The 17,592-nt window shown below is 38.5% G+C and overlaps 1 protein-coding gene across 1 annotated transcript in view; it reads left to right on the forward strand.

Annotated features, from left to right (window-relative positions):
• The window catches only part of IKZF3 (IKAROS family zinc finger 3), a 59,609-nt gene that overhangs the window by 16,415 nt on the left and 25,602 nt on the right, over window positions 1–17,592 (forward strand). Inside the window, exons 4-5 of the mRNA XM_006022546.2 lie at window positions 15,733–15,993; window positions 16,715–16,882. Coding sequence (XP_006022608.1) covers window positions 15,733–15,993; window positions 16,715–16,882 — 429 coding nt within the window. The remainder of the gene's footprint in view (window positions 1–15,732; window positions 15,994–16,714; window positions 16,883–17,592) is intronic.

The following is a 17,592-nucleotide window of genomic DNA, read 5'->3' on the forward strand; positions in this document are numbered from 1 at the left end:
AAGTGGACCAATTCTATGTTTTTAATGTCAATAAATATAAACAATGTTTCCTATACATCTTTTGGGGATGGTACAAATATGAGCAGAAATGCACAGGGATTCTGTATAAATATGTATGTCTGTGTATTGCTATTTTCAAATTGTTGCAGCCTCTTCACTGTAGTATCTGAGCACTAATAAGTTACACAAAATAAAAGAAGCAGCCTTTAGGTAACCTGTCAGGGTGTAGCCCAAGGATTTGCAAATATGCATGTGTGAGAGAAGAAGAGCCCTTGAAATACATCCCTTTATTTAAAAATTCATAAACTGAAATCACAGCATTAATAAACATTCCAGTTACTCTAAGTTGAGCATGTCATTTATGCGAGTTCTTGACCACAGATGGTGAAAAATGCTGCTTGGCAGAGGATGTGGTAATATATACTGAGGAAAAGGCTTTTTTTTTTTGTTTTTTACTGGTTTCACATTGCCTTTCAAATATAGCATGTCCATGGAATGGTACTAGTATCAAGATAAATTATTCCTGTGGCTTTGGTTGATAGTTTTTGAGCAAAGAATTGCATAATTCATACCAATTTTAAATATTGCCTCTGAATTGGTCAGCCACATGAATAAAGTTAGGCATTATCTGTATTTTATATAATATGAATGTAACAAATTAAACTAAAATGATACATTTTAACTTTTACAGCATTAAAAAAATATAAATTTAGAGCTAAGCCCTATTTCAATTTCACCCACATAAGTAGCACTTAAGTAGCCATCTAATAGCAATTTTATCTTTTACATGTTGCATTTCACATAGCTACACTTGCCTTGCATCTCCTTTCTTAACATGTTCAGTAGGATGTACTATGGCTGCATGCATGCATGCATGGGCACATGTTTAACAGTGCATTAATCACAAAACATTAGTTGCAGAAAAACCATGACTAGTGGGAGGGAGAGCTGTTCTACTCTTAGCCCACTAGCCTAGCAGTAATGGCACTTGTTCAAGGTGTAGGGGACCCAGATTCTAGATCCCTTTCAATCAGAGGGGTTTTAAATTTAAATTTCTCACTTCCCAGAACTAGGCCATGGGGTAGGTACTTTCTAGAACAATCAAGTTTTGTTTTTGAAGTTGGCCTACTGAGCAGCTGGAGGGGAAGATATATGGGTTCAGGAGGAAAAGAACAAGCCAGAGGAATGATGGCTCAGTGAAGAGAAGAGCCAACTAGAGGGAGGGTGGCAATTGCCCTGTTGGGGTGGAGTTCTGTTTCTATCTCTGGCCCTTGCCTCTGATAGGTCAGAAATTATCCTAATGTTTTATCTATTTTATTTAATGAATATTAAATACAAGGTGCAATGGGCCAGCTTCAATAGGAAGACTGAAGAATGCTCTGGACATTGTTTAGCCTATACTGTGATGGTTAGAGCTTTTTGCTAGGAAGCATGTTACAAGTTCAACCTCTCTATTTAAAACATGGAAGGGTTTCTCCTCCCTGCACCTTTCCAGTATTTATACCCAGTACACATTCCCAAAATTCAAACTGATTAAGATGCCATAAATTACTATTGTGAGGCAATGGAAATGCTGCTTAGGCTTGTGAAGGTGAAATAGGATTTAACCTTCAGTGCTTAACTAGTGAAAGGGTTCAGACTAACTGCCTTAAAGACAGAAGTCCTCCATTTATCCAGGTACAGTACAGAAACTGCAAATATAAGATGATTATATACCATGTGCTCCTAATGTGGCTTAGTTTTCTGTCAAAAAATGGACTGCTTAGGACTGAGAGTCAAATTTTCAAAGGCATTTATACATATATAGACAGATGCCTAGTAGGATTTTCTAAAGTGACCAAGTTAGTAGGCACCTAATTCCTTTTAAAATCAGTAGGACTTGAGCAACTGCACTACTTCGGTGCTTTTGAATATCTGGCCTGAAACCTACACCTGTGCCATTTGCCCAGTATCATGGCAGCAGTTAGGACTATCAGTTACTTGACTCTCCCCTTCCCTCCTGTTCTTTCCCAGTCTTTATAGGTACTTTGCCCTTCTGAAATGTTATGAAAAGGAAAACCTGTATTCAAATGAGATGTAAGATGATATTTTTCATGACACTGCTGTTATATACATTACCTTTTTATATTTTAATAGAATTTCTGTAAGTCTTTTTGTATGTGATAAAATTATCTTGAAAAACATGGCTTTGATAATTTTACACATCAAAATATTGTTATTAATATTAGTACAATATTAGTTCACTCTTCAGTAAACTCCATCCCTATTGGAATTATCATTCATTGTAGGGGCCTCAACCTCTGGCCCATGGGCCAGATCTCATTCCTGGTGCTGGGTCATCTGGCCCATGAGGTTTCCAACAGATTTGTAGGGATCCCTGTAGGCCAGAGCTTTCCAAACTGTGTGCCGCGACACATTAGTGTGTCGGCGGCAGTGTGTAGGTGTGTCATGCGAAATGCAGAAAATTTTGCGGAAGGGCACCGCAGAGCTCCCTTACTCGCGTCTGCTTCCCTTGGCCCCTCCCTCGGGACTGAATTACTGTGTCGCGAAATAATGCACGTCTAAAAAGTGTGTCACCAACATGAAAAGTTTGGAAAGCTCTGCTGTAGGCCATAGTCCTGTGTGCTATACTGGGTGCATAGGGCCTGATCCCAGTACACGGGAGTTGGGTGGGCACAGCATGGGGCCCTGGAGCGCAATCCCAGTACATGGAGGCAGTGCAGGGCTCCCAAAGTCAAGTCCCTGCTGTGTAGAGATGGCATGGGACCCTAGAGTCATGGGGCTGTTCTGGCCTACAGACTGGCCCAGTGCCATTCATCAGACCCATGAGACCAAAACTGTGAGTACCACTGATTCATCATAAATTGATCCAGAATGATGGGGCTCAGCCTTTTGGCCCCATGGGCCAGATAAGCCATGTGGGTCCAACCTGGTTTATGAGCCTGGTTGGACCCTGTGTACCAGGGTTGTTCCCATATGCCAGATCGAGCCCAGCATGCCCTTGGCTGGCTCATGAGTGCTTGAATCAGGCCCCATGCCACCTCAGCCCAGCCCCACACACTGGGATTAGACCTTGGGGCCCTGCATCTCCATGCCACAATCGGGGCCCAGGGCCCCATGCCACCTCTGTCTAGCCTTCTGTATCAGGATTGGGCCCAATCTAGCATACAGGATCAGTCCATGGGGCTTCCAGTCTGTGAGGCTTCCCATGGACTGGATGATGGGGCACCAGAGGCCCAAGCTGGCCCATAAATCAGGTGTCAAACACCTCTGATCCAGAATATAAATCCACAACAACACTGCAATGATCCCTCCTCTTGATCATCTTCAATATACAAGATACATAGGACAAACTTACTTTACCCAAAAAGCTGCATCAAAATATACATTATCTTATATTACAAGAATGTTATGTCTACTTCACAGTTCCACCTACTGTCCTGCACCATCAATCTGATAGGAGATGCACAGAATATTTCTATTTGTGTAGTGCGTTGGCTGTAGATTCTACTTACAGCCTCAGGTGACATACATTTTTTGTCTCACTGAGCATAGATTGATACAAGTCAAATTGACTTGATGCTCCATTATTCATTGAAAGCTTCACGTTTTGCTTTCACCTATACAATTCCAAATGTAGCAGTAGGAGCAGATCAGGAGTGGGTGCAGTGGCATAGCTGTACTCCACTTTTGGATTGGACTGCACCATGGGAGCCTCCAGGGACTTCTTAAAGTGCCTAAAGTAAGTGAAAAAGCTCTCCCTTTTTCCTGCTCAAAGAAATTCCCACTTCCCACCTGTTTGCACCATCCCTGCTCCTTCTCCCTCTCCACCACCTGCCTTTCCCCACTGTCATGAGGGCAGAGAAGCACCACACCCATTCCTGCCTGTCATGCAGAAGCAGTTCCAGAGCCAGCCAGGCTGAGCAAGGGCTGGGCTCAGCTGGGGATGGAAACAAGGACTGGGGTTCCCCTTCCCCATGCTGTGACTAGGCAGGGTGGGGGGAGCTCTCCAGTCACACTGTTGCCACTGTCCCCTCCCCTTCCCTGCCTAGCAACCATGGAGAATGCAACAGGGACAGGCAGGAGCGAGGACAGGTAAAGAGGAGGGGAGGGAGCCACCTCTGAGCAGGAAGAGGAAGGGAGGGAGTATTTTCACCTGTTTTAGGACTTTAAAAACTCCTCAGAGGTTCCCGCCATATGGTCTGCCAATATTGGTGGGGCAGAGGAAGCTGGGAGCAGAGGATGTAGCCACGCCTGCAGTGTAGGTTGCTGTTCCTGCACCCCACTTCGGGAAATCCTGGATCTGCCCCTGTGTAGCAGACCTGGTATATGAAAATTCGTTATACAGTGGGAACTACAACACCATCAATGTCAATTATAATTAGTGGGGAAATAGTCTCCTCTTGCTTGCTCTTTTAAAAGTCCAGAGTATTTGAAATTTCTGGTATTATACATGTTACTTGGACATCCTATATACTCATTCCCAAACATCCTGTGGTCATCCTCCAATGCTTTCATCATCTCAGAAGCTTTACATAAGGACAAACATTTATCTATAGGGAGTTTTATTTTTTTTTAATGATTCCAGTATTATGAATTCAAATGCTATCCTTATCCTGATGGGTGGAGAGGGTCTAGGGTAGTAGAAATGACATGATTCCGGTCTTCAGGGTGTGAAAGCCCCAGACAAGCTGCACAGAGGAAATCCACTTAATGCACACCACAGCTCTGTTCTACAGTGACCCAAGGCTCTATTTACAGCTGGATGGGGGAGGGAGACTAGAATCCTGGCATGTCTAGGCTCAGAGAAGAGTTCAGTGGCAGATAGGATGGTGCCACCTTTCGAAAAACAAAACAATGAAAGGGGTATGAAGACTCACATTCTGTGTTAAAAGGGACTCTTTTTTCATTACCAGTAATAAAATTAGGCTTTTAAGACATTATGGCTTGCTACATTATAGCCCTGTCATAATCCTTGTACTTTGGTTGATTGCTTAACCCATAACATATTATGTGTTGCCCTATAAGCCTTCAGAACAGCACCCTCCATTTACTTCTTCAAACTAGTCCCCACCAGGCCACTAACTGTCCATAGTGGACAGTTACAACAGGGCAAGTTCTAATTCCTTTTCCTCATGGTGTGTGTTGGGGCAAGGAAGGGACAAGATGTTCATTGTTGACGTAAGTTCATCACAGGCCTCCAGAAAAGTCTCTTTCCTTATCTTCATAAGTTATGCAAACATTCCTGTTCATGGCAGTTCTTGAGAATAAGTTGATTTCACCATTCTGTGATCAAGATACAGGCCAGAAAGATGCACTGCAAATGGCTGAAGATCATCCACAATCATAGTATGCAACTATATAATTGTATAGTGATATCATCAAGCATTTGACAATCTAGTGCTTTCTCTCTCAAAATATTTTTGTGACTGTTTTTTCTTCAGTGCTGCTTTAAGCCTACCTGTTTTTTGTTCTGTGATTAAGCTATCCACACTTGGCAACAGTCATCGCTAATCTCTTAAAGTTTGTTCAGTTCTTATGAATGTCGTGTTGCTATTGTGGGTGACTCCATAGAGTCATGGAGCTATGGTTTGAAAAGTTGTGAAGCATCCATGTAACTTGATCTCTGTATTGTCTGGCTGTAGAATGAATTAGCACAGTTCCTAAGATAACTGCAGAAGAAGAGACTGGGGACCCTTAGTGAGACTTTAGAGAAACTGAAAAAAAAGTAATACATAAATTATGTTATAATGTCAAAAATATTTGACATTATCAGAACTGGTATTTTTGTGACTTTTTCCTATCGCTCTTTACTGTTCCGAATAGAAAATAAAAGAATCAATGAACAGCACTTAAAATCAAGGTTGTAGCTAACAGTTTCAAATTTGTATATCCATAATGGGTACACAAACACTCTATTATGTTTCTCTGTCTGCCTACATACAGGAGTCTAATAATCTGAAAGGTAAGATTGTACAGAGTGGGTGAATTTCAACTTTTCAAACAATGTAGCTCAAGTAGGTAGACTTACCTACTGTGATGATCATAGTATAGAGACTACAGGTAGACTGAGGGTGATAGCAATATGATTTAAAAAAAAAATATGATAAAGGACAAAACAACCCCTTGTTGCCCCAAGAGAATTAAATTTGTATACTATGATGCACATGCTGTATGCCCGCCTGCAACTATAAAAATACTCTTCCCATGGCACTTCCTGTAACTAGTGAGAAAAGAGACGAGCAATGAAGCAGATATCAGGGGAAGGATTTGCAGTTCCCCTTCCTCTTTATATCCCCTACTATTATGGCCTTGAGCAGCCCACATACTTAATTGAAGAGTCCTTAATTTAAAAAAATAAAACTACAGGGTTTTTTGTGGAAAAAAGTCTAGCACAAGTGTTATAATTCAGTTCTTGATTCCCTCATCAGTTGAGACAGACAACTTTTTCAATGTTATGAATGTTAGCTAGCTTTCATGGTTGTGAAATGAAAAGAAATAGAAGCCACATTTGTGGTTTATGGATGCTAATTGCTGCTGCATTTAGGTGTGTGAAAGGGGGTGGTTAAAAGGCTGGAGTGCGACAGGAGAGGTTGACAAACCCTCGCTTAGGCGCTCACTGAGGTTCCAGTGGTGCTGTTTAGCACACGCACTTATCTGCTTGAAAAGGAAGTGCCGTTTTTTATCAGAATATTACATCTCCCAAGCCCAGATCGAGCCCTGCCGCTCATAGGACTCAGGGGTTATCTTACAACATCAGCAGTACTTTGCTGCAGAAGTTCACTTAACAGGGGATTTCTGTAAGTGTTAAAACCAGGCAAGGAGTCTGTACTGTTTAACTGTGTCAAGTCTGTGTACTTTGTTGGCTGTATATGAATTAAAAAGCACATCTCCCTAACATTATCAACAAAAGGCCTCTCTGCTTTGTTGTAACTCTACAGGACTGTGCTGTGAACAAAGGAATACTGCCAAATAGGGTAACAGTTTAATGATATTAACAAGAGTTGATCAGTTTCATACGCTTTCAATATAGAATTCCAAACTGTGGTGAACTGCACGCATTACTGTGTGGCCCAGTGCAATGAGGATTTAGAGTTATAAAAACTAAATAATCTTCATGGTTTGAAATAAGTAGAAGTGTGCAGTGGTTTCCTTACTCTAGTTTGTTCACTAGTTTAACCTACAGAAAGAAAATAAATTTCCCTTTAAGTATATGGCTATGATAGTAATAGTTGGTCAGAGAGGCAGGCCACAGACTAAAAAGGACACATTGGGTTACTCAGTAGATTTTAGATTTTTTTCACAAACATTTTTAATTCTCGGGGTGAATATATACTTACGGTCATTTTGCTCTCTTCATACTGTGTGTTCCTCACCAAGCCATGTAAAACAACTCTGTGAAATTAAAACAGATATATATATATTTATTCTTTTGGCTGAACTGAAATCTAGACTAAAAGACCTGTTTTTTCTATTCAGGGTATAATATTTGTGGAGCAGAGATGAGAGAATGGCTCTATGAAGTCATCATACTCTTCATATTTGGCAAGAATCTGTTTTTTAGACACGATAGTGGAGGGGAGTCCCTAATATTTCTCTCTCAGTTCATCCTCAGACTTGTTCTTCATAGGGTACAAAAGGACTGAATTTAAGGGGTAGGTATAATAATGTTTGGGTCATTGGAAAGATGTTTGAATATAGTTATAAATCCACTTGGTTTAAAATTAAAAAAAATATGTTGTAGATTTTATTATTGCAATAAAATGAATCTGGAGAGGTTGGATTAGAATTCCGGACTATCTAGCATTCTAAATTAAAATCCTGGCACATCTGACTTAACTATCATCCCACCTAGAAAGATAAATTGCTTTTCATGCAGTTTACTGAGTTTAGATCTTTTAAACAAATTCTTAAAGATCAAGCTCCTGTCCTCTCTTCATAGGCATTAAATTACCTCTGGTGTTTTAAATAAAAGTAGAAATTTGCCCCAATTCCTCTCTCTACAATTTTCCCTTCCCTCAACACTATTGTCTACTGGTGCTAACCTCCACACAAGACCTGTTCCTCTATTCTCTACATTGCACATCATTTGTAAAACATTTTAGAATTAACATTTTTATATAAATGTAGATACTATTATTGTATAGTGCTGCAATAAATGGCGTTTGATAATATATTGGGAGGTCTAGCAAAGTAGCACTTTAAGTGTTTTGGATTTTGAAAGGCATTTTTTACATCAGGTAACAAAAGACAGTCAAGCCTGAGTAATCATATTAGTAATATGTCCCTTGGTATAACCTTTAAACATTATTGAATAATCTGAATTTAACATGTGACCTTTTTCATTCTGACTGTTACGTCCAGATGTTTTCTGATTCAACTGTCTTATTGAAGTTTGATTTAATGGTTGTGATTTGTATCTGACCTTCTGGACGTTAGGAATTTTAATTTTAGATAATGTTTTATATGGGTATTGTCTAAACAGTAACAAAAGGCAAATCATTAAATGGAATATTTTTTAGGAAAGGGAGATTTCAAAGGACACTAAGGTTCAGAAAAACAATTCCAGTATATGCCACGAATTGGACAAAATTGGCTTGGGCAAGTATTTAAATGGGAAAGCTCGAAGAAAAACTCAGACATTCAAGTGATGGAAAACAGGATACTATTCCCTCTGAATAAGTGTTAATCCACACCTGTGCATGATCCTAGAGAGTATTATTCAACTGCAGGTAACAACTTTTGTTTGAGATACAAAAGCAAAGCCACTGCCACTTACAATAATTAAAAGAAACCATGGTATTTTTCAGTGTAGCAATGTTAACCTTGGTAAGTAAAATTCCATCTTTGGCAATTAAATCCTGTTTACCCAACTTGCCTCGATAGTGTCAGCTAGACACATTCTTTTCCATTTTCTTGTCTGAAATATAGACATTGGTGTTGCTATACAGCCGACATCTTAAACTTCAGATATTAATTAGTTTTGGACAGTGCAATTCCTCTATAGTTAATTCAGTCATAACAGTTTGCAAAGTGGTTGGGAATCTTTCTGACTGAAAGTACACTTAAAATATCAGACCATTATTGTATGGTATTCAATTGATAATATATAAAATTATCAGGTAGTACTTTTTAAAACAATAAGGCATAAGGTCCAATATGAATTTATGGGTCTCTGTGAGGGGGAAAAACACAATGTTTGTCTTGATTAAAAGCCTCTGAGAAATTAAATTTAACTCTCAATTTCCTGGTTCACATGAGTCTAGAACATATTTTCATTATATTTTATTTTAATTTGATTAATTGTGTTGTACCATAAAAAAGGTTATATTTTGATGGCAAGAAAACTTTGTTACTAGGGAGAAAAATGTAATAGGTAGAAGTTAAGCATTCAATGGTTTGGAAAATTATTCCTGATTTTTCTGTTGCTCCAAGTGCTGCATTTCAGTTTGATTTCTCTCTATTTTTGTCTGAAGTCTGAATAAAAACAAAGAGACTAATTAGCATAGAACATGCATTCCACACAAGGGAATTATGAAAGTTTCTATCCTATTTTTAGAAATGAAATTTCCACCAGGTGCACACTACTTTGGTTCATTTAGGAACTACTTTTGAATTGTGCTTTTTGTAGCATATAAGAGCAATGGATTGTTATTTTTTATCACTGTAAAATATGAATGCTAAACTACAGCACTAAAAATGAGAAATACACCAGATGATCTGGCCCATAGATCACAAGATTAATTTTATAAGCCAATTCTTCAGATGCACTGGCTCAGTGCTTGGACCACCTAGGAGAGAAAACATAAATTCATAGATTGTAGAGTCAGAAGGGACCACAATGGATCATCATGTCCGACCCCCTGCCCCTGGCAGGAAAGAAGACCGAGGTCAGATGACCCCGGCCAGGTGACTATCCAGCCTCTTCTTGAAGACCTCCAAGCTAGGAGATAGCACCACCTCTCTTGGAAGCCCATTCCAGATCCTGGCCACCCTTACTGTGAAAAATTTCTTCCTAATATCTAACCTAAATCCACTCAACTTTCTACCACTACACCCAATCTGTGGTGCAATGTAATGCAGCCTTAGGGTGCTAGAAAATGCTCTACTTTGTAATGGCATAAAAAGGATCATTACATCTATGGGAACTGTCTGTGCAGTGAGCTCCAGTCATGCCCTTTGCATTCCAAGGTATGAGACAACATGATTGGAGACTCTCGAGGTTTTAAATGAAATGGACAGAAAATGGCATGGAGAAATATAAAAAAGTTGTTACAGAGCAAATGGCTCTGAGAACTGGTAATAGGAAATGAAACCTTCAAATTCTAGTTGTCAGTGAATCAAGACCAGATTGTTAGTGATGGTGATAGTTGTTCAGTGGAGTTCAGTGTAAACTGTACAGGCTTGCAGAACACAGAAGGTACACGAGTAGGTTGTTAGCCCATGCTGAATTATGTGTTTCCAGTTCTTCATTACTGTTGTTGCCTGTTACCTAAATTAACTATCCTTAGTATGCCACTTACAATACCTTAATTGCAGCATAAACATACTCTGTGTGAGCATATGAAAAGCTCATTGAAGAACTCAGTTCAGTTCCTGGTGGACAAATGATCCTTTCGCAAAAGCATAATCCCAGGCATTTATGGCCTTGTCACTGTTTCCAGCTAAAAAGACAAGGCCTGACTTGGGCCATGGAGACTTGAACTTCTCTATCATTCTTAGAATTGATTCTTATAGGTACACTAGCAGAATAATGTTGGGGAAAGGTATTCTATTTCTGCCTATGTTAACTCTCTTGTAGATGCGTATCGGCTGATAATCTGACTCCTTTTACCTGTAATAAAATTCATTGAAAAATTATTTTTGTATTAGAAAACTTTAAGTTAAAAATTATAATTGTAAAATATTAAGTAAACATAATCTTAAACAGGGATGGCCAACATGTGGCACTAGTAGTACAGGTAGCCTCTGTGTGTGGGCACATGGCAGACTGGGGAGGGAACAAGCAACAGAGCAATAAATAGGGCAGGGAGTAGAAAGCAGAAAGCAGAGGAAAAGATTGGACAAGGAAAGGGGTAGGGGAGGGTGTGGGGCTAATTTAACTTGTGCCACCTGTTCCAAAAATGTTGGCTTCCACTGATCTAGAACATTGTTCTTTTGTGCATTCTCCTTAAGAAAACATAAAAATGAAAGAAAAGTAACATGCATGTAATTTTGATTTTGTGATTAGATGAACTATATGCAACTCTCCAAGGATATGATTGAGCATTTGTCTTCCTTTTTTACATTTTTCATCTGCTAAAAATAAGAAATGTTTTCCATGTTATAGAATTACAGTATACACACCTTATATTGTTCTTATTCATAAATATTGCTGTACATTTATTTTTAGACGTTCAGGATTGCGGTTTCATTTTAGTTAATAAACTTCTGGGACTTAAAATTTTTTGTAGCATACAATTATTCTAGTCTCAAGCCAGTACAGATAAGAAAATCACAATTTCTGCATGATAGTAAAGATCAAACTTAATACTATACTTACAGGTTTCTCTTATATGTTGATCTGAGGGTCAGTTTGTAGAGACAGTTGTGTACAATATGTAACAAGTCATCAGTTAATATCTGTCAAATACGGGTAGCCTCAAAATATTCCTTATCATCCAGCATATACATATACAGACTTCCTTTTTGTTCTTAGTGTTTCAAACTTCTAAATCCTATTAACAGCTGTCAAAACCTGGTAAACTATTTATATGCTTCCACAATTTGTTTAATTGGATAGTTAGGGAATGGCATACAAGAAAAGCTCTTTATTTTATTTTTTTTAGTCTGGCTGAACATCTGTAGCATTAGGGGCTCATTATCTCTGAATTGACATAGCAAATCAGCAGCATCATTAAAATGCCACATTAAAATGATTAAGTTTCTTTGTTATCAAGTTGGCTTTTGTGTGTGCTGAGGAAATTTCATTATTATGACCCCACTCCGTGTAAAACACTTGAGTAGCATCCCCCTTTTGTGCTGTTGCCTTTATTGGCTTTTGATTCTGTGTGTTTTGTACTGTGATTGAGCAAACTTTCTTACTTATGGAAAACATGTTTTTTCTAAGTTTAGGGTTTTGGCTTAAATATGGTAATAGATGTTTTTTCCTCTTGGGAATTCCTCTTAGAGAATATAACCAAGACAACACAATAACTTTTCTGAAATGTTTGTTATTATTACTTCTTTTTTATTATTATTCTTGCATTTTATAGAGCAATACATGCACAGTTACTGTGGTGATTCAGTTTGATGTTGTCACCGCAGGTTTATATTTGGATCTATTCCAGAACCTTTTGTTTTTACAGTGTTTCAGGTGCAACAAAAATACTCCGGAGTATGTCTTTCATATCATAATCATCACCCCAGGAAATGAAACCATGTGCATCAGCCTTAACGCATCAAACTGGCACTTTGTTGTGTAAAATCTACATTTTTTTTCTGTTGGGTGTATTGCCTCATGTGGGGCCCCAACAGCACAGTAATTCAGGTTAGGACAGATAAAGTACTTTTTTTTTTCTTAACCTCTTTGCTTTCCTGAAGGTAGAAGAGGCAATCCTTTATTTTTTCATTAAGAAGTTGATACATATCTCACTGTGGCCAGTAGGAACAGTTTTGTTCTTCCTCACTATAATTATTTCTCTCCTACTTGGTCATGCAGCTATCTTCCTTTTAGTTGAGGAAGCCTAGACTGGAAATTCCAGAACATTAGAGCATTTCTTTAAGTGGCATGAATTATCTCTGCACATCCACCAATGTTCATACTCCATATTGCTTCTTATGCCAGTCGGCCTGCAGAGCAAGGAGTCAGGACTAGAACCTGAATGTGTTTGCTGCTGGTTGGTGCAGACCTTGCTACTTACTGACTTTAAATAGGTTATTTTTTCCTTTGGAAACAATAGCATGACTACTGCTGTGGGTTTTGTTCTTTAATACTCGCATAATGAGGGACCTTGCTCCTAACATTTTATGATAGGGGAGGGTCACATTTTTCTTCTAACATTCACTCCAAATGAAATAATTCTTCCCTAATAGCTTTTGCTTTCTACTGCTTTTATTTGTCAGTAGCAGCAGTTTTTCCGTTAAGGCTCTTTTAACGCCTACATGCAAACTGAAAAGCACTCAAGCTTTGGTGGGATATCACTTACAGCTGGAGTGATGGTGATGATTTGAGGGGAGGGGGTGGAGACAGCAGCAGTGGTGGTGGTGGTGGTTGAAGGCCCTTGATCAGAACTCAGGTGCATCCTTCTCATTTATTATCAGAAAACAAAAACATTGCCAGTAGACAGCATGTAATATGGAAAAAGGAAAAGGCAGTTATTTTCTACTATAGGATCATGGAATGGCCTACCCAAACTATACTAGTTTGGCACATGTGTGCCATAGGGAACTCAAGCATAAAGCTCATGCATATGATCTGCATAAACATTGACATACTTCTATAAAAGAGCAAAAGATTGTGAATGATATGGTAAGAAACAGTAGAGGTCTGTACAGAAGTCTTCAGTTAGAGATTATAGCCAGTCCTACTGCACAAAGCAACTGCACTTAGTACAGAAAAGAAAGACATTCATAAGTGGAAATTGAAACTATTTCTGAAGTACCAGATGTGTGCTGCAATGTGTACTTTTTTAAACATTTTGTGTAGGACTTGATTAAATATTTTGGAAGAATTGCCTACTTACATGAAAAAATGAATGTGTTTGGAAAAGAGTTTTTGTTTAACATTCCCCTTAGCAACAAGCAGAAAATATTCCCCCACATTATGCCACTAGAAACCACTAATTTTTGGTTGAATCCTCTCTGAATAACCCCCAACACGTGTGTGGCCTTGGGGTGGCAGCAAAAAGCAGAAAAACCCTGTCCATGTGACATTTGACCTCTCTACCCCTAACAAAACTGGATGAGTTTTTGGATATGTGGGCTCTGGGAAGCCTATTTCATTGGTCATTCTAGGAATGAGAGAGAAACTGACATCCTATTGGCAAAAAATGCTTTCTCATCAACAGGACCTCCTATGGATTTCTCCATAGGATGGTGGATCAACTGCCACTTACCTGGTTCTCCCACCCTGCATTATCCAGAAGTAAGGCCACAGGTATAAAAAATACCTTAAGGAAGAAAAGGAGATATTCTTATGCAGAAATATACTTTGTGGCTGCATAATTTTCTGACCTCAACACAAGCATTTAGGTTGTAGGGATATTTTTTTGTTAAGCTTGGGCTAAGAACTTTGGAATTTGTGAGAAGGTTTATTGCTGGCTTTTTATTTTTTAATACTTCTTTTACCCTATCACCTCAGTTTCACTGGCACTAATAGTTCTTTTTTTAAATCTCATGTGGTTTCTTTAGCAGATCCAGAGATAATGCAGTTTCAGTAGTCCATGTTCTGGAGAAAGGGCAAGAGTCTTAGCTCTTCACACAAAAGGAAGGCAATATTTAACTGTCTTACCTTCAGCTCTTGAAAGGAGCAGTGGCTATGAATGCAACACTTTCAGATGGAAAATTGCATACTTTCTGTCTGAGGGTTTGTCTTCATTGCATTGTTAGTCTGAGGCATAACTCAAGTTTTGTCCCTAACTTGACTTCTGTCTACACACAGAAAACTAAAGCTTGAATTAAGTGGTGCTTTAAGTCTAAACTAGTTGGCTTATTTGGTGGTATAAAAATGAAACTTGAGTGCTGCTGACATTTGTCTGTAATGAAATGGGGAAACAGCAAACTGAGTTGCAACTAATCAGCTGCTAATCCAGTGCAAATGGCTCTTTTTTCATTTCTGGAGTATTACTGTCTTCTGAGCGAGGGGTTATTATTTATAAATGGTCACCTGCTTATACTACAGCCCTGTCTTGCAAAACCCAAGAGATTATCTTTGAATTCTATTTTCTCTGCATGGCTAACATAAGGCCAGAGGCATTTAGGAGAAGGAATACAGCATCATCTAGACACTGATATTCAGGACTCCCTGGGTTCTTTGCCACACTTTTGCTATGTAGCTTTAGACAGATCTCTTAATATCTCTAGAGGAATTACCTTTGCCTTTGCTATGCCTAATTTTATTCATTCTTATAACATGTTCTATAAAATTAGTGCATACTTCTAATGCATTTGAGATTGTTGGATAACATTGCCATTTGAAGTAAAAGTTAGTATTTCTCATGAGTACAGTTCAGGAGAATGAAAATTTGATTTTTTTTATCCTGCAATCTTATCAGAACATCGGAAACATATTGGATTAGACTCAGGGTTTATCTAAGCAGCAAACACCAAATGGATCAGAGGAAGATGCAAGAATACTCTACAGTCTTGGTCTCGGCAACATCCTGTGACAATGATTTCCATTGTCTAATTACACACCGTGTTAAAAAGCATTTCCTTTTATATATGGTAGAGTATATGCATTACAATAATCATATTCTGTATAGTGTACTATGAGTTTTATAAATGCAAAATAGCCCATCAAATCCAATTAGCAAACAGCTTTATTTTTTGTCAGAGATACTTCTTAATATTGTCATTAGAAATGTAGGACCAGTGCCATATCCATCTTTCTTTGTCTTTTTGGTTGCAAATGAAATTTGAGCAGTTATTTTATGTATAATTTTATTTTAAATTATATGAATTTGTTATAGAGACAATTTGTGACTTCTAACAATCGTTTTTCATTTTTGTGATTTTATCTTTCATCTGTAGATGATTTGGTTAAAGTGAAGGGAGAATACAGTGAAAGAGAAGAGAATTCATTGAATTCAGAGCTGATGGAAAATACAGAAGAGCCTGAAGCATCTTACACTTATCCAAGAGAATATAATGAATATGAGAGCATTAAGCTGGAGAGACATTCTGGTCCATATGACAACATCAGGCCAACTAGTGGAAAGATGAACTGTGATATCTGTGGCTTAGCCTGCATTAGCCTCAATGTTTTGATGGTTCACAAGCGCAGCCACACTGGTAAGTATCTCTATATTATTCATGCAAGAGCTACATATTGAAAGCATATGATTTTAGAGGGATCTACTGGTTAAAAGTGGGTAGGATCCTAGGATTGCTGGCTCCTTGCTTCTGTTCCTGACTCTGCATATGTGACTTTCAGCAAGTTACCTAAGCTTTCTGTGCCTTATTTCATTTATTTACACATTAAGTACAATGATATTTAGCTGTCTAATTCGGGCGAACGTTTGGAAAAGCATGGTTGTGAGGTTTTTTGAGAATTTGGGATGAAAGGCACTAGAACTTCTTCTCTTAAGCACCCCGGTCAAAAATCATGAGTTAAGTTGTTTTGCTTGGCTCCTGGATCATGTCTCTCTTTGTACTTTGCCTAGCAACAAACCAACAATCACAATGAATACAGACCTAAAAGAAGGAAAGATTTTTTTTCCTAAAATTTGTTAGCACTTTACAATCCTCCTCCTCCAGAACAATTATTTCCAGTCCACAGAAAAGACAGTACGTTTGATATGTTTCTCATAAATGGAATTGGAGTGGATGCATTTTGCCAAGTTCTGTCACCAGACCCCCTTGGAACTTCCAGTAAAATCAATGGAAGTAGCATGTCTAAGCACAGGAATTGATCCAGTATCTATCTCATTCTTTCCTGTTTCAAAAAGGAAAGGGTGACGGGAGGTGTTACCCATGTAACCATTAAATTTCCTTTTTTGTATGTCATTTTAAGGTGAACGGCCATTCCAGTGTAATCAGTGCGGAGCTTCCTTTACTCAGAAGGGTAACCTTCTCCGCCACATTAAACTACATACAGGGGAAAAACCTTTTAAATGTCATCTTTGCAGTTATGCCTGCCAAAGGAGAGATGCGCTAACAGGTCACTTAAGGACACATTCTGGTAAGTGACTACAAAGACACTTCACCTGTTATCAATGTGTGTCACTAGGACATCAGTTGTGGTAAATAAAAAGGGATAATCAATGATGTTTAATCTGCCTGTCTCATTCTGGTGAGTTAAAAATTAGCAAGGACCTCTAGGTTTCCTTATAGTTAATTCCAAGTAGGGATTAATTTATGGTCTTCTGTATAGGGTGTGCTGGAGGAAAGAATTCATAGACAGCTCTACTTCTATGAGAAAGTGCTATGATAAAAGCTTAGCTACTGTATTTCATTGCACTATATAACCTCTGGGTGTAGTCTGTCAGTTGGGTGATGTGGCCAAGCCATCAACCTCCCAGTTTTTGAAGCAGAAATAAAAAATGTTCCTTTAGAGCTATGTCATCAGAATGACTCTCTTGGATGACAATACTCTACTGCTGAACAAGACCTTACCCTTATTTTTAGTGCCTTTCATCTGAATATCTTAAAGAGCTCTACATGTTGGTTAATTCTTTCAATGCCCTAATAAGGTCTTTTAATCATTTTATAGATGGGAAAGCAGAGGCACAAAGCTGTGGTAACTTCTCCCAGAGCTGAAAGTCACTCATAAAATCAGGAATCGAACCAATAAACTCTGTCCTAATCCTGTTCTTTAATGGCCAGATCTCACTTGCTCTGATTTTTACATATCCTGTATTACATATAGATTTCAGAAAAAAGCATTAATTT

This window comes from Alligator sinensis, unplaced genomic scaffold, assembly GCF_000455745.1.
Source record: "Alligator sinensis unplaced genomic scaffold, ASM45574v1 scaffold886_1, whole genome shotgun sequence".
Taxonomy (NCBI): Eukaryota; Metazoa; Chordata; order Crocodylia; family Alligatoridae; genus Alligator; species Alligator sinensis.